Source organism: Pelophylax lessonae (genome assembly GCF_965119305.1).
Source record: "Pelophylax lessonae genome assembly, chromosome: 8".
Taxonomy (NCBI): domain Eukaryota; kingdom Metazoa; phylum Chordata; class Amphibia; order Anura; family Ranidae; genus Pelophylax; species Pelophylax lessonae.
Genome location: NC_138775.1, coordinates 29,767,460 through 29,788,758, shown reverse-complemented (window position 1 = coordinate 29,788,758; position 21,299 = coordinate 29,767,460). Strand labels below are relative to the sequence as shown.

At 43.6% G+C, this 21,299-nt stretch overlaps 1 protein-coding gene across 3 annotated transcripts in view; it reads right to left on the bottom strand.

The window, feature by feature from the left end:
• Nucleotides 1-3,007: 3,007 nt before the first annotated feature.
• The window catches only part of MGLL (monoglyceride lipase), a 112,633-nt gene continuing 94,341 nt past the window's right edge, over nt 3,008-21,299 (bottom strand). For all 3 annotated transcript variants that reach the window (XM_082265987.1, XM_082265988.1, XM_082265989.1), the window contains exons 7-8: nt 12,761-12,976; nt 3,008-4,247 (exon numbers count right to left, since the gene is read on the bottom strand). In XM_082265987.1, the coding sequence (XP_082122113.1) occupies nt 4,101-4,247; nt 12,761-12,976 (363 nt within the window). In that variant the 3' untranslated portion in view covers nt 3,008-4,100. The remainder of the gene's footprint in view (nt 4,248-12,760; nt 12,977-21,299) is intronic.

Here is a 21,299-nt window from a genome sequence, read left to right as displayed (position 1 = left end):
TAATCAATAAAAAGAATTCGCTACATATTGATTTGTGGAAATAAGTTGAGATTCTCCTACCGCACAGATCTTTGCTTATTGACATAAATAGACACTGTTATATTCAGAGCAGTATAAATATTCTGACACTATGGTTAGCGCTAATGGGCATCAGGCTAAGAAGCAAGCCAGATGCAGCCATAAGAATGCATGCATTTAAGGAAAATGGCTTGCTTTTGAGACACACTGTTTTCCTATCAAAAGGAACAGAGGTAAAAAGTAGTGAAATGCATTTACACAATCAGGGCTGCTGTTAGAATTTACGGGGCCCCATACAGCCTACCTGACAGGGCCCTCTGCCCCTGGCTGAAAGTGACTGGGGAGATAGATTTATCAGTCCCTTTCTATGTAGCTTAAGGTGCACAAATGAATAAATAGCAAGCACTCCAAGGCTTCCTGCTCATTCATAATCGGAAGCATAGTAAACATGGTTTTCTATGTTTCGCTGACAAATGTACACGGGAGTGATTGGTACAGATCGCTCACTGTGTTCATTCAGGAAAGGAAGGGGCCAGTAAATTACATACTTACCGGCCCCTAACCCCACTCTGAAACCTCCCCATGTGTGGCCAGAGCAACTGCTGGCAAGAGAGGAGAGGAGGGAAGCTGGCAGCACTGCGGGGAAAAGGGGAACCTGGACAGCAGATGGGAGGGGCTAGAACCAACCCCCCTGCAGTGCAGCCGGAGGGAGAAAGAAGAGGAAAAGTTGGCAGTGCTGCAAGGGAGGCAGAAGAGGATCAGTGTCTGCAATAAGATAGTACAGCTGGACCTCCTGCTCAGCAGGTGCCCAGGCCCCCCTTTTGAAATTATGGGGCCTGGGCCCAATACAGGAGGGCTGGCTGTACTGCCTTATCAGCAGCCCTGTACACAATAAACGTCATTCCATGTGATTGAATTAAAATCAAGACAGGGAGGGGGCATGCTACTGCCTTTAACAGTGTAAGTTCAAGGCTGCTCTTATCCTATTTGGTCACTGACCTGGGAGAAGCAAAGGTTTGAAAACCTGCTCTGGGTCAGTGACTCCCTAAAACACATGAATGATTTTTTGGGAGAATGGATAGCTAGCACTGGAATCCTGGGATTATCCTGCTTGTATTACTATCCATTGGTATTGCAGTTTTTTTTTAAACAAGACTGTCTGGATTTTGAATTGGCAACTTCCATGCAACAAAGGATTCCGCCATTTTTTCTTAGTTTGTAATGAAAATGAATGGATCAGAGATTATTGCACCACAGTGCTAGGTAATATTCCAGATATAAATTTATTTCAATGTAAAATCTGGTATAAATCCATACAAGTAACCAATGCGTTTTAGAGCCAGGTTGCTGCTCAAAGCAGCTGCCGATGAAGATCATAAACCATATACCATGTATTCCCAGTCCAAGCCATATACAATATTTCTTATCCTCAAGACCTGTTGAAGGTGCAAGCTCTGGCCCACAAAACGTGTTGGCTTTCTTGTATGGTCTTCCAGCCAATATTTTATTGGAATACATTTTGTATTTTGGACTATTAACTTGTGGTGTGGCACTTCAATCTCAGATACATTTCTTTTTTATAATGATGATTACTACGACCTTGGAACCTACACTTTCACACCTCAGCATGTCCCTTCTCTGTATGGATTTTGCAGGAGGGCCTGGGCTCCACTTGGAAGCTGGACGAGTCCTAATGTAGATGAGGTCTAAGAGTGGCAGTCCTCTTCCCACTGTACAAATGACAGGCATGAATAAGCTGGATCAGAAGCACTGAGGGCTACTAAGATAGGAGTAAGGATGGACAGGTTGGGATTTGATGAGGGATTCACACCTCAGCATATCCCTTCTCTGTATGGATTTTGCAGAAGGGCCTGGGCTCCACTTGGAAGCAGGACGAGTCCCAATGTAGATGAGGTCTAAGAGTGGCAGTCCTCTTCCCACCGTACAGATGACAGGCATGAAGAAGCTGGATCAGGAGCTCTGAGGGCTACTAAGATAGGAGTAAGGATGGACAAGTTGGGATTTGATGAGGGATTCACACCTCAGCATATCCCTTCTCTGTATGGATTTTGCAGGAGGGCCTGGGCTCCACATGGAAGCAGGACGAGTCCCAATGTAGATGAGGTCTAAGAGTGGCAGTCCTCTTCCCACTGTACAGATGACAGGCATGAAGAAGCTAGATCAGGAGCACTGAGGGCTACTAAGATAGGAGTAAGGATGGACAGGTTGGGATTTGATGAGGGATTCACACCTCAGCATATCTCTTCTCTGTATGGATTTTGCAGGAGGGCCTGGGCTCCACTTAGAAACAGGAGGAGTCCCAATGTAGATGAGGTCTATTGGCACTTTTCCACTGCAAGTACCGGCTCGGCTCTACTCGGCCCTGCTTGGCCCGGTTTGCTTTTCCACTGCTGGTACCGCATGGTACGGTGTTGGAACGGTTCGGTACGGTACGGTATGGTTTGCTTTTCCACTAAAGTAGTACTAAAGTTAAGTGGGTGGGATAACAACGGGGTGGGTGGGATTCTCTGACCAATCAGTGGCTAGTAGTGACTGCATGCAAAGGATTGTGGGATATGGTACTGTATATGGTATCTGTTGGAACCACAATCGAGGTGGTACTGTTTTTGAGAGCCGTACCATTCGGTTCCATGCAGTGGAAAAGCGCCGCCGTACCGTACCGAACCGTTCCAACACCATACCATGCGGTACCAGCAGTGGAAAAGCACAAAAGTGAGCCGAACCATTCGGTTCCATGCAGTGGAAAAGATCCATAAGAGTAACAGTCCTCTTTCCACTAAGAGTGGCAGTCCTCTTCCCACTAAGAGTGGCAGTCCTTTTCCCACCCTACCGATGACAAGCAAGAAAAAGCTGGATCGGGAACACTGAAGGCTACTGAGAGCAGAGTGAGAAGGGACTATTTGGGATCTGATGAGGGATTCACACCTCACGTCATATCCCTCCTCTGTATGAATTTTCCTGGTAACAGAGCAGAAGGGTTAGTTCATTCAATAGCTTGACACTTCTACTCTCCACTGATCCTCGTGACCCTATAGGCTACGGAGAGGGGATGATTTCTAATGGCGGTCCTGCCTTACCCAGAACACTTTTTCTTTGCCTTAGTAGGGAATGCAAAAAACATTAACCTTACTAGGGAGCTAGTAACATCTAAAGATGACAGGTTCACTTTAAATTACATCCTTTTATGTTCAAATGGAGTGTATCTTTAGGTTTTTTTCATTACTGCCAAAGATAACCTAAAGCACATTACCCAACAAAAAAAAAAATCACTGTGTTGTCTTGGTCAGATAAAAAATTTACATACATTAGCGGTTAGCAGGCAAAAAGGCCACAAAATCACTTGTTCTAGAATGTAAAAAATAATCTAAAAAAACTACATTTTCTCCACCTTGTCCTATGCAGGCAGAAAATATATTACCATATTAAATTATTATTATTATTTTTATATAATGTGTAATAAAATCTATTAAAACGGGTAAAAGGGGATATGTACAAAGGATTCCTTCATAGCTGATCTTTAAACACAATCGCAACGCTTTCCCCGGATGTCCGCCAGCAAAACAAGTAATGATGTAATATACATTCTTGTTTTCTTCCTATGGACGATATCATATTGCTTTGTGCTTTACGGTGACCAATCACTTTGTAGACTTTGGAAGCCTTTCCTCAATTTGGTTCCTGTGAAGTCGGCTTCCGAGAAAGGTGGATGCACATTGTAAAATTATTGCTGAGAACTTAAATGCCCAAATCCTTCCCAGAGACATTTGTCTGAAATCGCATACCATTCCCTATGCATCCACCCCCAGCTGAGTGCAAGGAGAGATTTCCATCGGCTGCATTTGTGGCTTTCTTGTGCTTTGTCAAGTAAGTGTTGTCATACACCATCAAAGTTCCCCATCGGTTCCTGTGACTTGGGAATCGGAGCTGGAGGCCATAAGGATGGGGAGTTAGTATGGTGTGGAGGCTCAGCTGAGAAGTGACTTGAATGGAGGCTTAGTTGTAAGTAGGCTTATATGGGAGGGCACAAGAGTCCATCAGGGCGTTGTTGGGTATAGTGTCCCCTAAGTACATTTTGGCTGTTCTGTTGTTGCTGGAGCTGATGTGGCCACCTCTAGCCTTTGTAGGATCCAGCTCTTGATCTCCTGGAACACCTCATTTGTCACCTCGGGAAGTTCTTTGTGCAAAGTGTGGAAAGCATTTTCATACACCTGGAAAAAAAAAAAAAAAAAGAAGGTGGATGAATGGACACCAATACATCTTATAGAGCAGATGAAGCCAAGAAAAAAAATGGTGGGAAATGGTTAAAGCCTACATTTACCTAAAACCAAAAAATAAAAATAAAAAAATCAGCACAAGGGACATGACTTCCCTTCAGTGAGATGTGTCCCTTCTGCTGCTGTCTCCTCCTTTTGCTGAAATCTTCCTCCTCTGATAGCTCTCCCTTATTTCCCACCCAAGTCCCAGTTGCCTCAATCTTCTGGTGTAGCGGGGTTAATAGAACTAAGTAGCTGTCACAGGCTCTCATCAAGAGTGATAACTAAATGAACAAATTGCGCAACCAATACAGCAGCACGGTATGGGCGCAACGAAATTAAGGGAAAATGTGCCACATCCTTAATAGTTGTATCAAATCATTGGAAGAAATTTGGTGGACTTTAAAGGCACAGATAAGGGTAAGGTAAAAAACTTTTTTATTGATTGACATATAAAAACAAAGGAAACCCCTAACAGAAGGGAAATACTTTTTGCACATACAAAATATACATAGAAAGTACCAGAGTGTACTTAAACAAAAAGACTTACATATGTATCAATAATAAAAAGAAAAACGAATAATCATTACATAATAAATAAGACATAGTGGTATCACCATACTATACATTAGGTCCTACAAGCTCGAAGATAGTGCTGAGGAGTGGCACTATGTAGATACTCTTTACACTCAATACACTTGTGCCAAAATTCATCGGCCATTGTGAACTACTATCTGTCTCTACAGGGAGTCTGTACACCAGTAGCTCCAGAAGAAGCTTGACTTTCCAAGCGAAACATGTAGGGCATCTGGCTACATGAAATATTCCCCATTCAAGGGCTGTACCAACTACACTCGAGGATCTACATAGTGCCACTCCTCAGCACTATCTTCGAGCTTGTAGGACCTAATGTATAGTATGGTGATTCCACTATGTCTTATTTATTATGTAATGATTATTCGTTTTTCTTTTTATTATTGATACATATGTAAGTCTTTTTGTTTAAGTACACTCTGGTACTTTCTATGTATATTTTGTATGTGCAAAAAGTATTTCCCTTCTGTTAGGGGTTTCCTTTGTTTTTATATGTCAATCAATAAAAAAGTTTTTTACCTTACCCTTATCTGTGCCTTTAAAGTCCACCAAATTTCTTCCAATGATCTCATCAAGAGTGCTCAAACATGCCCAGCCTTTCTGTACAGTCGCACCAATCACAGAAACCATACTACAGCTTCTAAAAAAGAACGTAATCTATGAATGGAGGGGTGGACATATCAATCATCCGCTCCGTCCTCCATTCATAGATCCTGTGTCATTCATGGAAGTTGTAGTACCGGCTTCTAAGTATAGAGCAGCTGGGTGGAAAGGGTGGGCATAGTCAGACACTCTTGATGAGAGCCTGTAATAGTCCCTTTTTTCTATTAACCCCCACTGTACCAGAAGGGGGAGTTGGGGAGGATGATGGAGGAGAGTTGGTTTGGGCTTTAGGACAGCCCCTTAGTTCTATTAAACCCCACCACACCAGAAGGCTGAAATAGGGGCTTTAAGTCCTTTGACAGTTTTTGTCTTTTTTACCTATTCCATCAGGCCCTAAAAGGAGATTTCTACAAAACGAGTGTAAATCCCCTCTTGGACAACTGTCCCCATAACAGATGTCCTTATTGGAGGGTATCTATTCACCTCCTCTTCCTAGTAAAACTCCAACATTTTGAATTTCCCATCATTCTTTGTCGTGGTCACAATGGTCACCAGGACAAACAAAGGCGACACATTTTCTAACCCTTCCCCACTCCATCCAAAATGAAAGAAAAATGGTTTGGCTTTAACTTTTTAGTTTTGGCTTTAGTCCCGGTTCACACTACAGCGACTTGTTGCGGTCCATTCAGTGCAATTGGAACCGTTCTAATAGGAGCGACTCAAATTGTTCCTGCACTACTTTTGACTGAAGTCGGAGCGACTTGCATTGACTTCCATTATGTGAAGTCCGTGCAAGTCGCGGTGCACGGCGACTTTACTAGTCGCCCCCGAAGTCGTGTCGCCATAGTGTGAACCGACTCTTAAGGGAAATCTCCCATCCCAATTGTCAGTACAAGTTTCCTTTAAACTGGTCTATTTGGTGCAATCTATGGTGTAGGGTTTGCTGGTGTTTCAGCCTCTGCTGACAGCCTTAATATCTCTGAGCTCTCACTATACAATATTAATATCAACACAGATGGTATCTACAGTGCAGAGTTTATATCTTGGCTGCAGCGCAAACCGTGAGTGCCCGCAGTCATTGTGACAGCTGGATATTATAAGAAGCAGACATAAATCCCGCTAACAAGATGATGTGCAGCTTGTGCATTCAATTTACCATATTGCTAGATTTAATTCATACTAGCACATAAAAATTATTATATTGATATACTGGACACAGTCCCATGGATACATTATATGTTCATTATTATTATCTTATTATACTGGATTTATATAGCGCCAATAGTTTGGTACAAAATGGAGGGAGTCAGTTCAATATAAGAAGGATCAGAGGGTCCTGCTTGTTAAATATATATATATATATATATATATATATAGTATCAGTATCTCACAAAAGTGAGTACACCCCTCACATTTTTGTCAATATTTTATTATATCTTTTCATGTGACAACACTGTAGAAATTCCACTTTGCTACAATGTAAAGTAATGTAAAGTAATGAGTGTACAGCTTGTATAACAGTGTAAATTTGCTGTCCACTCAAAAAAACTCAACACACAGCCAATAATGTCTAAACCGCTGACAACAAAATTGAGTAACCCCTAAGTGACAATGTCCAAATTGGGCCCAAAATGTAAATATTTTGCATGGCCACCATTATTTTCCAGCACTGCCTTAACCCTCTTGGGCATTGAGTTCACCAGAGCTTCACAGGTTGCCATTGGAGCCCTCTTCCACTCCTCCATGACGGCATTACAGAGCTGGTTGATGTTAGAGACCTTGTGATCCTCCACCTTCTGTTTGAGGATGCTCCACAGATGCTCAATAGGGTTTAGGTCTGGGGACATGCTTGGCCAGTCCATCACCTTTACCATCAGCTTCTTTAGCAAGGCAGTGGTCGTCTTAGAGGTGTGTTCGGGGTCGTTATGTTGGAATACTGCCCTGCAGCCCAGTCTCTGAAGGGAGGGGATCATGCTCTGCTTCAGTATGTCACAGTACATGTTGGCATTCATGGTTCCCTCAATGAACTGTAGCTCTCCAGTGCAAGCAGCACTCATGCAGCCCTAGATCATGACACTCCCACCAGCATGATTGACTGTAGGCAAGACACACTTGTCTTTGCACTCCTCATCTGGTTGCCGCCACACACGCTTGACACCATCTGAACCAAAAAGGTTTATCTGGGTCTCATCAGACCACAGGACATGGTTCTAGTAATCAATGTCCTTAGTCTGCTTGTCTTCAGCAAACTGTTTGCGGGCTTTCTTGTGCATCACCTTTAGAAGAGGCTTCCTTCTAGAATGACTAGCCAGGCAGACCAATTTGATGCAGTGTATGGCATATGGTTTGACCACTGACAGGCTGACCCCCCACCCCTTCACCCTCTGCAGCAATGCTGGCAGCACTCATACATGTCACATGTATGTCACATACATGTCACATGACACCAGGGAGTGAAAATGGCTATTTGGGCCCAATTTAAATTTAGGGGTGTACTCAATTTTGTTGCCAGGGGTTTAGACATTAATTAACTGGTGTGTTGAGTTATTGTGAGGGGACAGCAAATTTACACTGTTATACAAGCTGTACACTCACTACTTTACATTGTAGCAAAGTGTCATTTCTTCAGTGTTGTCACATGAAAAGATATAATAAAATATTTACAAAAATGTGAGGGGTGTACTCACTTTTGTGAGATACTGTGTATGTGTGTATATATATATATATATATATATATATATATATACACTCTGTATATCAGGGCCGAATCTAGCCTGTCTATTGTTAGATTGCAGCAAAAAAATGTCAGGGGGAAAGGACAGTCAGCAGGGCAATGTGCAGTGGGTCAGCAGGACAGAGGAAGAGAGGTCAGCAGGGCAGTGTAAAGAAAGTCAGTAGGGCAGTGTACAGGGCAGATGATAGGGGTCAGCAGGGCAGAGGACAGAGTCAACAGAACAGATGGCAGGGGTCACCTGGGTGGGGAGCAGGAGTTATCAAGGTAGAAAACAGGGGTCACAAGGGCAGGGGTCAGCAGGGCAGGGTACAAGGGGTCGGTAGGTTAGAGGACAAAGGGCAGTGTAGAAGAGTCAGCAAGGCAGGGTACAGGGAGTCAAATAACCCCCCCTCCCCCTCCATTCCCCAAAATTCCAAGCCAAAATTCACTCAATCCCCCTTCCTAGCTCACATCCCCCTATTCTTCCTCCTAGCATAAATCCCCCCCCCCCCCCATTACCATTCCCAGCACAAAAAGCCCCCCATTCCCCTCCACCACAAACCTCTGATCCTAAGAACAAATGATTGTCACCACCGCCTACTACAATTCCCCCACCTGTAAGTTTCACCCCCCCCCCCAAACCTTCAGGCTGGAAATTGATACAGAGCCGGCATGAGGTCAGGGCTGTGCTGTGCTCTCCTCTTCCTGTTATACCAGCGCTCTTCCATACAGCAGATGACACAGGATCGCTAGATTGCTACAGTCCTTACACAGTTTGGTTATAGGCCCCCCCATGTCGTCCAAGGGCTGCTCATCTTCTGTCAGCAGGTAGGGTATTCAAACCTGTAGTCTGATCTAGCGGTCCTGTGTCATCTGCTGTATAGATGAGCGCTGCGATGACAGGATGGGGAGAGCACAGCACAGCCCACACTTCCTCCCAGCTCTCTCTTCTCTGCTGCTGTCACTTCTGTCCGGACTTTTTTTTTTACTTTAGTTCACTGCACCAGGCTGACCCCCTGCCTTGTCACTGCCCTGAGTGCTGAAATGGGGAGAGGAGTTCAGCGGCTGGCCTCGGTTTATACAGTATATTTTTGAATGACTCTAGCACGTCTCCATCTAGTTCATTGTATTCAATTTCTGTAGGCATAAGGAGCCAAACCAAACGTTACAGCAAACATACAGATTTGTAAATTTATTTGAAATGTCTCTAAATTCCGCATGTGGCACCTTTATGCAAAATCAGCTATAAAAAAAGTTTGCTGCTTGACATGGCTTTGTTAATAATAAAGATATGTGATTCATATACTGGTGTCAGTGACATGAATGGCTTTGTTGATATCAGTGACATGACAATGGTTTTTTTTCAGAGGAGCCTGCTTAAAGTGGAACGTCACTCTTCCAATTATCATTGATTATTTTTAATCCTCTTGCTGATAGCATTAGTAAATAGATAGGAAAGTACATCATATCTACTTGTCTTAAACTTTCTTTTTTTACATATTTTCAGGTACTTCCTGGTTTCTTGCCTAGGCAAATAATGTCATACATCCCAGGAGTCTTCAGGAGGGGAGGAAAGGTTTTCTTAACTAAGCACACTCTCCTGCATGCATACCTGAGCTAAAGACAGATGGATTCCAGGAAGTAAATGCTACATTAATCATCCGTCCTTACTCAAGATGGCCATGGCCAGAAATGCTAGGGGTTGTTTTTTAACCCTGATGCGCGCTCCCGCTCGGTCACGGATCGTCCGTTACACCGGGAGAAAGGCAGGTGGCAAATGTAAACAAAGCCGCCTGTCATTCTCCCCTGTGTAAGAATAGTGATCATACGGTTCTGCTATGTAGGACCGTTGATCACTGTTCTTACACCTCAAGCCACAACCAATCACAGTTAGAAACACACCCCTAGGGACACACTTAACCCCTCCCTCTCAAAAAAAGTTAACCCCTACACTGCCAGTGTCATTTTTACAGTAACAGTGCATATGTATAGCACTGATTACTGTAGTAATGTCACTGGTAACCCCAAAAGTGTCAAAAATGTCAGTCAAGGGTCCGATCTGTCCGCCGCAATGTCGCAGTCCCGCAAAAAAAAATTGCAGATCGCCGCCATTACTCGTTAAAAAAAAAACAATAAAAATGACAAAAATCTTTCCCTTAGTTAGTAAACGCAATAACTTTTGCGCAAACCAATCAAAATACGCTTTTTGCGATTTTTTTTACCAAAAATATGTAGCATAAAACAAATTGGCCTAAAATGTTAAAAAATTTTGATTTTTAAATTTTTTTTGGGGAATTTCATATTAAAAAAATGTGAAAAATATTGTTCTTTTTGCAAAATTTACGCTTTTTTTTGTTTATAGCGCATGATCAAAAAATCGCACAGGTGATCAAATACCACCAAAAGAAAGCTCTGTTTGTGGGAAAAAAAAAGGACGTAAAATTTGTTTAGGTACAGCGTCGCATGACCGTGCAATTGTCCGTTAAAATCACGCAGTGCCGAATCGCAAAATAGGCCCTGGTCAGGAAGGGGGTAAAATCTTCCGGGGCTTAAGTGGTTAAAGTGATTTCTCAACAAAAAAAAACATGGAGACATGGATGGATGGGTGAATTTACTTTGAATATTAAAAATGAATTAAATCGCTTTTTTTGGTTTGTGGTTCTCAGATGTAGTGTAATTCCTGTATAACCCTCAAGTACCATTTAAAGCTACGGCACTCTATAAACAACCAAAACCATCCTAATTTTGTCTTCCCCAATTCATCCAGAGAAAATGGCGAATTTTACTGAAATCTCCAGATTTTTGTCAAGTGAAAACTCCCAGTTTTGTCCATCCCTAACTGTAAACTATTTCCTCAACTATGAATGAAAGCTGGGGCTTGGAAGTGTTGCATTACCACTATGAAACTGGAAAACAGCTTTGTCAAGTAAGTTAAAATGTTCCGTCATTTGCTATTTGCCTACTATGGCCTTCCACCAGACCAGTGCCTCTCCATCCCTACCAGGAGGGTATCAGAACTTAGAGAGCTTAGGGAGAGCCTTGCCTAAAACTGGGGATCTGCCTTGTTTACATAGGCAGACCGCCGTTCTGCCTCTCTGTTGGATCATCGGCGGGTGCCGGCGGACACTGCATACTGGCACATTATGACAAACTTACCTGAAAACGCTCTCCAGCGGCTTGCTGTCACCGCTGAAGGCGTTTCCATCTTCATCCGGTCTTCTTTACGGGTTTGCAGGCTTCAGCTATCTGGCCGAGCCGACGATTATGTCACTCCCATGCATGCGCATGGGAGTCGCTGTTTACGGCACGGCTCTGAAGGAACAGCATGGGTATGCTGTTCCTTCAGAGCGCATGCACCAGTGACGTCAGCGGCTGCATCCAGGGTGAATATCATCTAAACGGTGCACATTTAGGAGATATTAACTTTACCTACAGGTAAGCCTTATTATAGCAAGCTTTACTACCGCTCAGGGGCGTAACTACGGGGGTTGCAATTGCAACCGGGCCCCATGCTCCAGGGGGCCTGTGCAGCTCCCCTGTACACCTGGATAGGAGGGGCGGTGGGGGCAGCATGTAGAGAAATCACTCTCCTCCTATTTCCTCCTGTAACTGCAGGAGGAAAATGGAGGAGTTTGGTTCCTCTGTATGCTGCCCCCGCCACTCCTCCTATCCAGTTCACTTGTGTTCTGCTGTCTCTGGGCCCCTGTGTGTTCCCCTGGTTCCCCCCCCCCCCCCCCACTGTGCTCCCTTTCCTCTCCTGCCAGCTGCTGCAGGGGATGTGTCACGATAGAGAACCAGGAAGGGGTCGGTAAATATGTAATTTTCCAGCTCCTTCCTTTTCTGAATGGACAGAGTCATAGACAGTGAAATTGTAAATAAAAAATAATATAATTAAAATACCAAAAAATAAAAACGACTGACACCAGTGGGTGAACTTCTGGGATCGCAAATGTCACACTTGCGACCGGGCCCTGGCATTCCACCACCGTGGGGAGGCCCCAAGATGGCAGGAAGGGGGCCCACTGCAGAACTTGTGAAAAGGTCCCGCTGCGGGACAGTAATGTTGGGCCCCGCAATGAGAGTAAAGGGCCCCAGAATCAGTGGGAAGAGCTCCAGGCTTGAAGGGAAGGGCCCCGGGCAGGGGTCCGGGGGGGCCCTTCATGGTTTCTTGCACCGGGGCCCTGAAGGTTATAGTTACGCCTCTGCTACCGCTTTAAGCATATTTCTGTGCAGGGGCCATGTTTGCCCACATGGGGATGCACTGCTGCATTCCTGTACAGGCAGCTCCATTCATGTCAACCTGTATGTATGTTAAAATTGGGAGCAGTGGCTGTGTCCATGCAGCTGCAGTGTCCCAATTACCATGAATGAGATTGCCTTCAAGAGGATCCATGGAATGCCTGTGCATCTCCATACGGGCAAACACGGCCTATGCATGGGGCGTATGTTTAAGTACACCTGTGTGAACAAGGCCTTGATGAGGACAAAGTTGCTCTTCGTCATTGCTCTGATTTTTACTTTTGTTAGCAGGAGATAACGTTGTTTTACAAGTATTTACCTTTAGTGTTTTATCTTCGCTGGGAACGGTGTCCATCATGAACTGAGAGCCTTTGAAATCACAAAGCTTGTCAGCGGTGCCGTGAAACAAAATCAGGGGCAGCCTGAAGTTTGGAAGTGCCTTCTCCACCCGGGTCGTGGCATTCAGGAGCTGCACTCCAAAAGAAACCTTCAGCCCACCATGGTAGACCAAGGGGTCAGTGACATAACACTCCACCTAGATAGACAAACAATAAAATATTTACACAGGGCGAGGACTTAAAATCTAGACATTTTATGTTAAATCACTTATTTTACAATTTCATATTTTCCAACGCAATGAAGTAACTATGTGAGTCCCCACCCCAGAGGAGCTCACATTTTAAAGTTCCTAGCACATTTAGATAGAGAAGGACCGGTCTGTTTAGAAACAGGGGGATATGATATCAATGTACAAATACTGTACTGGCGACCCTAGCATAAGGAACAAACTATTCAGAGTAAGGAAATACAACAAGACACGTGGCCACTCACTAAAACTAGAGGAAAGGCGGTTTAACCTTAAAATGCGTAAGGGGTTCTTCACTGTAAGGACGGTAAGGATGTGGAATTCTCTTCCACAAGCAGTCGTATCAGCAGGGAGCATTGATAGTTTCAAAAAACTATTAGATGGGCACCTTAAAGACCACAACATACAGGGGTATACAATGTACGGTTAAAAGCAAACACACACACACATCATAGGTTGAACTGGATGGACTGATGTCTTTTTTCAACCTCACTAACTATGTAACTATGTAACTATGTAACAGACTTTACAATTGTGTAAGGAACATCCTGTGGAAAGCCATGCTAACTACATACAGATAGCATCTTTAGATGGCATTTACCTGCAAATCCCAGCACTGCCGGATCACTTTCCATTCATTCACTGTCCAGTGCAGCTGAGGCGGCAGAGAAAGGGGCTGAGGAATCTCTGTCCTCAGTCCCTTTCTCTGTCTCAAAAGTGAGACATCAGGGGTCTGTTTAGACCCTTGATATTTCACCAAAGCCCCTCAATGGGGACTCCTAAAAAAATAGTAAAAAAAAATAAATAATAAAAAATAATAAAAAAATAAAATTGTGAAAAAAATTATTAAAAAATAATGAAATAAAAAAACTACTGACACGGTCCCCTGCCCTACTGACACTGTCCACTGCTCTACTAATATACACACGTGTTTGTGCTCTGGGGTGCACACCCTTATGCCATAGGCTGCGCACACCATTGATTTCTAGTCATTTTGCTCTCTTCTAAAACTATACAAAAAAGGTTTTGACTTTACGATTGATCTGTGTACGAGGGCCAAACAGCCCAAATGGCATCTTTTAATTCAAACTAATTGGGGCTCTACTCATACCAAACCAACAAACATTTTGCCTATATACTGATTATTTGCTCTATAAACCAGTCAGTCCACCAGCCCTAGTAGAAGAAGGGTTAATCTTACTTCACAACGGCTGTACGTACAGATGAAGGTCCCCCAGGTTTTAGAACTAAAAGGTTTACAAGGTTATGATTTGTGTTTCTATCTTCAGCCAATCCAATAGCAGCTTTCATTTTACAAGTGAAGACTAGAAAATGAAAGCAAGAGCTCGATTGGTCACCATCAGCTCGTACTCGTTTTTTTTTTTTTTTACTGAGGCTCGATAATATAATATATTATAACGCAGTGCAGACTGTACTTCCATTTGAACCACATTTCCAAGAAAACATAATGCACACAGAATGTCTCTCTTCCAGATTAAGGGATTATTTCAATCCATTCACTAAAATTCCAATGTGTTTTGGAAACTGCCTTTGAAGTATCAGCTAAAATATTCACACACTCCCAGCTCTCTAACTGCTTCATTATTTAAAAATAATTCTTGAGCTCAAATGATAGTCGACAAAAGAAACATTTAAAATAGAGTCTGGATCCTTGTGCCATTGTGAAATATGGATAGGTAGAACATTCTATTGCCATCATATAGTCTGATGGAAGATAAAGAGATGACCTACCATTTTCCTGGTCACTTTTGCAAGGGTGCCTGCTAACCTATTGCAACCAATAAGGTTCTTCCTTGCATTTTGCCACATTAAAATCAATTTAGGGAGAATGTAAATGGCTGGCGGCAAGAACAGTTCTTCCTCCAGTCACATACTAAAGGTGGCCATGGATGGACAGGTTCAGCTGGGAACGGACAAATTTCGATCCATGTGTGGCCACTGCTGCTCAACCGGAGTGAATCTATTGATCGACTTCTACTGAATGGACCTGTTGGAAAAAAAGCCGATTGAAGCCAATGGCTGCAGCGCTGCTCTGTGTATTTTGACAGCAGAGGAGGAGTCCCCCTGCTGTCAGAATAAAACAGTGCAGCTCATCCACTTTGAATGTGTGGATGGGGGAATTGGTTCAGATTTTTTTTTCATTCAGCCTACTTGCTGAATAAAAAACTGGACCATGTTTGGCCAGCTTTAGGTTGAAAAAAAAATAAAGTCCATCTAGTTTGACTAATAGAAACAAATAGAGAATATGAGCCTATCACTGAGAAGGGCAGTCTTATCAACCAATAGCAGGCAGGGGAAGGCACAAAACAGATTTGTGGAACAGGAATAAAGAGTTGATCACTTGGATGGGGTCATTCAATCTGTCGGACAAATATCTCAAGAGTTTTGTTTAGTGGATAGAGAACTAAATGATGGTAAACATGAATGGGGATTTATTAGTAATTACCATGCCCAAAATAGAAAGGTGGAAGATATTTTTAAGAAATATTGGAAAGTACTAAGTATGGATGCGGTTCTTAATGGATCTCTCCCTGATAAACCGATTTTTATCTATAGGAAGGCGACCTCTTTTGGTGATATGGTCATCAAAAAAGTCCTTGACCCACCAGTAAGACCCCAAATGTTTTGGGATAGGGTGGGTTTTTATGCCTGTAGGGAATGTAGGGCTTGCCAACAAGTAAACACGCATGTTAGGGGTCTAACCAGGTTCAGGTTGACAGCCAATGGTAAAGAATTTGACATTAAGGATTTCATCTCATGTAACTCCACCTATGTGGTGTATGCCCTGGAATGCCCATGTGGGCTAATGTACATTGGCCACACTAAAAGAACATTGGGTAAACGTATGTCGGAACATATAAATTACATCTCTATAGGATATAAAGACTATAGTGTTTCCTTACACTTTAGGCGCAAACATAATAGGGACCCTTCAGGACTGAAGTTTTGGGGGATCGATAAAATGTATCCAGTTTGCAGAGGGTCAAATAAGGTAAGGGAATTATCCAAATGTGAAACTAGATGGATTTATTAACTGATACACAAATCCCTAGGGGAATGAATGTTAAATTGGATCTAAACTGTTTTATAAGTAATTATTAATAATTTTGATTATATATTATGATTAAGGATAATTAGATCCCCGATGTCTCTCTTTTTTTTTTTTTTAAAGATTGACAACGTGTATTTGTAGATGTGGATAGAAAATATGTTATAATTTTAATATGTAACAATTGTGTATTGTTTATAAAAAATGACTAATCGTCCTATAAGTAGAACAATGTGGGATCTCTGTGAATTGGAAAGGTTGCGGTCTCAAGCGCACAATTTGTTGAGTTGTGTGCTGGGATTGTAACACATCAGTGAGTTCTGACTTGACCCGATGCAATATTTTAACATAATCCAGTGTGTAGAATTAGATCGGATTTGTGACATACATTTGGGTCATATGTGAAGGAATCGGTCGCACACCACCAAAGGATTAGATGAAGAAAATGTTCTTTATTCGCTTATGTGGTACAAGGTACAGCAGGGTAGGATATAGTAGACGCGTTTCACATGAATGCTACGTGCTTGTTCACTACCATACCAGGTGAAGAACTTTTTCTTCATCTAATCCTTTGGTGGTGTGCAACCAGTTCCTTCACATATGCTCTCTGCGGTGGCGAGCCAAGGTGCAGCACCTACCTTGGATTGTGGACACTGACTGACCTGAGCGGTTTTGCTCTTCTCTTTATACATTTGGGTCATACATGATTTCAGTGGTGGCTGGTGCTCCGTAATTCGGGGGGAGGGGGGGGGGTGGTTGTGTTGGGGCGGCAAACCAATGCACACACCCCCCCCCCCTGGTCGGTCAGTCAGTCAGTCGGCAGGCAACACATTCCCTCCCCCCCGAACGGTCTGCCTCCTTCCTCCCCCACCTCTGGCCAGTAAGATCGCTTCTTCTTTTGGCCAATCGGGAAAGTGGTCTCACAACCCTCTTCCTGATTGGCTGGGTAGAGAGTCAGTGTGACAATAGCGAATATTCATTTGCTATTGCCATACAACTGGGTGGGCTCAGGGCGCAGTGCTTTGCCCCCCGAGCCCACCCTTTTTTGAAGCCTCTTAGAGCCTCTGGCTCTAAACACGTGCTTCAAAAAAGAAAAAATCCCCTATTGGAATCCATGCATCAGGCACCCTGTATGTAGATTAGGGGGCCGGACGCATGGATGGGGGGCGGCGCCCCTACGCCCCCAATGGACGGGCCGCCACTGCATGATTCAATTAGTGATCGGATCGAACCAAGGTCCAGTTTGTGTGAATAGCCTTTGGGATTGAAATCAGTTGATCGCGCTGATGATTGACTTGAGTAGAAGGGGTTAATACTCCGACTCCCTAATGTATAAATAGAAGAGGCTGTGTCATGTGGCCACTCCCACTGACGAAGACGTAATGACGAAGCGCGTCTGGGCTTCTTTGACGGCCAATATACTCGAACTCTTCCCGAGAATCACCGTTTTCAGGGGAGAACCAGGGATCGGTGAGAGAGATTGTGTGTGCTGAGCAGTCATGATGTAATGTAATATATTTATGCCAGAATTGTTTTTACCTTTGTAAGTGTGATTTTAAGGGGGATTATGGCGAATAAAATGTCCTAACAGGATTACGCTTTGTGGCCTATTTCTTTTCAATATGAGGGACGGACACTGTGATCGGAGAAGGATCTGATGTCTAGGGAGATCTCATGCGATTAGGATATTATCTAAAGGCGATCATTCTTTTAGGATCCAGTGAGTGTAACACCTGAAAGGAAAGGTTCTCACGAGGTGTGGTGAAGGGGCTGTTATGTTCGATCACCCCTAACACTTTCAAGATTTTAAAGTGGAGCCACTTTACTACTAACAGTCGCATTATTCACGTGGTGCAGTAACTTTGAACTATTTGGATGCATATAATGTATCACACACCTGTTGAGCGCTGCTAATGCTTTATTGATTTTGTTTAATTTCAAGCATATATGGTTATGATGGACATTTTTTTAATATAGTAGCAGGCAGCCTACTGTGCAATGAAATTTATGTTTGATTTTTAGATTATTTTATGTGCGCTGAGATTGGTGATTTATTTACCCTTTTTATTTGTATTTAAGTACATGGTACAGCATATACATATATGGAATATGAAATTTTTCGTTTACTTTACATATTCTTTAAATTATTTCACACCCACTTTGGGTATGCTTTAAAGCACAGTTAGGCCCCGTTCACACTGGGGCGATCCGACTTCCCGGGGCGACCTCCGAGGTCGCGGTGCGAGCAGCGCGCCGCGACCTCGGAGCGGCTGGCACGGACTTCATAACATTGAAGTCTATGACGGTCGCTCCGGGTCGCCCCAAAGAAGCTCCGGACCCTTTTTCTAAGTCGGAGCTCCTATTAGAACGGGTCCGCAGCTTCCCTATGGAAGGCGACCTACGGCGACCTGTGAGGCGACCAGGTCGCCTCACAGGTCGCCCCAGTGTGAACGGGGACTAAAGCTTTGTTTTTTTTTTTGTTTGTTTTTTTATTTAACTAACAACATGGTATATTTACCAACTCTGTGCAATGGCACAGAGCAGCCCCGATCCTCTTCTTCTGGGGGTTCCCCGCCTGCACTGCGGGCTCCTCCTCTTCTGCGAGTGCCCCTATGGAAAGACACTTTCCATGGGGGCACCCATGTGTGCTCAGTCCCGAGCCACCCTGTCTGCGTCTATTGACAGCAGTGGGAACCAATGACTACTATCAATCTGCCCAGGAAAAATGGGAGACAGGGGCGAGAGCCGCTGCTCTCGTGCACATCGCTGGATCGGATCACGCTCAGGTAAGTATAAGTAAAAAAATAATAATAATGGGCCAAATGTAAAGGAGGAAGGGGGGGGGAGGATGAAGAGCGGAATATCCCCTTTTGGGTGAAGTTCCGCTCTTCCCCCTCCAAATTTAGCCCATTATTATTATTTTTTTTTTTTGGGGAGCTGACCTGACAGGTACCTATTCTCACACTTCTGGTTAGATCACCGCGGCCATCTGCAAAGGGAGCTCAGCTCCTCCTTCCTTCTCCCACAGTCTTCTGGGACACATCATAAGTCCCAGAAGACTGCGGGACCAGTGTGGCTCACGCATGCGCAGTTGAAAGCTGGCCGTGAAGCCACAAGGCTGCTGGTTTCCCTTAGTGAAGATGACGGCGCCTGCATCCGAAGCCGATTTAAGAATTGGCTCAGGTGAGGACATCGCTGGATCCCAGGACAGGTAAGTGTCCTATTAATAAAAGTCAGCAGCTACAGTATTTGAAGCTGCTGACTTTTAAAATTTTGGAGAAGAATGGAGCACCTCTTTAACTTTCTTTAAATCATAATTCCTGTGTTGCTTGAGTTTACTTTTACTGATACACTCTTAGGGTCTAGTTACATCAGGTGCAGTGGGATGCCTTTCTGACTGAACTCCAACTGCATAGACAGTTCAAAATTCAGGCTCTCCTATGGGCATAGTTCACACCATTGCAGTTCAGTGCAGTGAACAAAAAAAGTACACAATGCTGCATTTTTCCGCAAAAGCGCATGCAAAAACATGTAAACGGACTGCAACTCATTAATGTGCACATAGAAGCCCAAGGAAAGAATGAAGGCAGTGACCTCACAGGACAAATGCAGATAGAAAAATGTGCGTCAACTGCATGTAAACACGTATCAACTGCATATAAATGCGCATAAAAACGTGCATCAAATGCATGCATAAGTGCAAGGAAAAAACGCACAGTCGATGTGCAGTTTTTAGTGTAAATGGGCCCTTAAAATGACTTTTAGTTGTAATAAATTATATTGCTCCTTCCTGGACCCCGATATGGAGATATAAGCTTTGTGCCCAGCACCATCGTATTTTCCTAACTGCCACAGACTGCAGTCTGTGTACCATGAGACTACTCGTATAGAGGAAGTCGGCTGTGAAATATGAATGAGAATGTATAATTTAGAACCCAGCGACCTTTAAACCCTCTTCTGCCAGCCGAAGCAGAAAATGAGATAGACGGGTGAATTATAGTCTATGTGACCAGCTACGTACTCTGTAATACAGACAGAGTCATTATAAGGGTTACCGTATTCTGCATTCTCATATAAGTGATGGCCGAAGGATGACAGTAAATAAAAATCTTGTTCAGAAACGTAGAAAGCAATCACATCCATGTATAATTAAACTGAACTCTAGGCAGATATATAAAAAAAATAGAATCTTTAACAGGGCACTAGTCCTCCCACTGACATCATTGATGGGGCACTATTCCTCCCACTGACACCAATGATGGGGCACTATTCCTCCCACTAACACCAATGATGGAGCACTATTCCTCCCACTGACACCAATGATGGAGCACTATTCCTCCCACTGATACCAATGATGGGGCACTATTCCTCCCACTGATACCAATGATGAGGCACTATTCCTCCCATTGACACCAATGATGGGGCACTATTCCTCCCACTGACACCAATGATAGGGCACTATTCCTCCCACTGACATCAATTGTGGGGCACCATTCATCCTACTGACACTAATGATGGGGCACTATTCCTTCCTCTGACATCAATAATGGGGCACTATTCATCCCACTGACACCAATGATATGGCACTATTCCTCCCATTGACACCAATGATGGGGCACTATTACTCCCACTGACACCAATGATGGGGCACTATTCTTTCCACTGATACCAATGATGGGGCACTATTTATCCCACTGACACCAATGATGGGGCACTATTCCTCCCACTGACACCAATGATGGGGGCACTATTCCTCTCATTGACACCAATGATGGGGCACTATTCCTCCCACTGACACCAATGATGGGGCACTATTCCTCCCACTGACATCAATAATGGGGCACTGTTTCTCCTATTGACATCAATAATGGGGCACTATACCTTCCACTGATAAAAATGATGGGGCACTATTCCTCCCACTGACATCAAGGATGGGGCACTATTCCTCCCACTGACATCAATGATGGGGCACTATTCATCCCACTGACACCAATGATGGGGTACTATTCCTTCCACTGACACCAATGATGGGGCACTATTCTTCCCACTGACAACAATGATGGGGCATTATTCCTCCCACTGACATCAATAATGGGGCACTATTCCTCCTACTTGGGAAACAATTTACAACATACAAAATATCACAGATTGATAAAAAGATACATCACATCATATCATATTACTTCATCACTTGTAACAGTG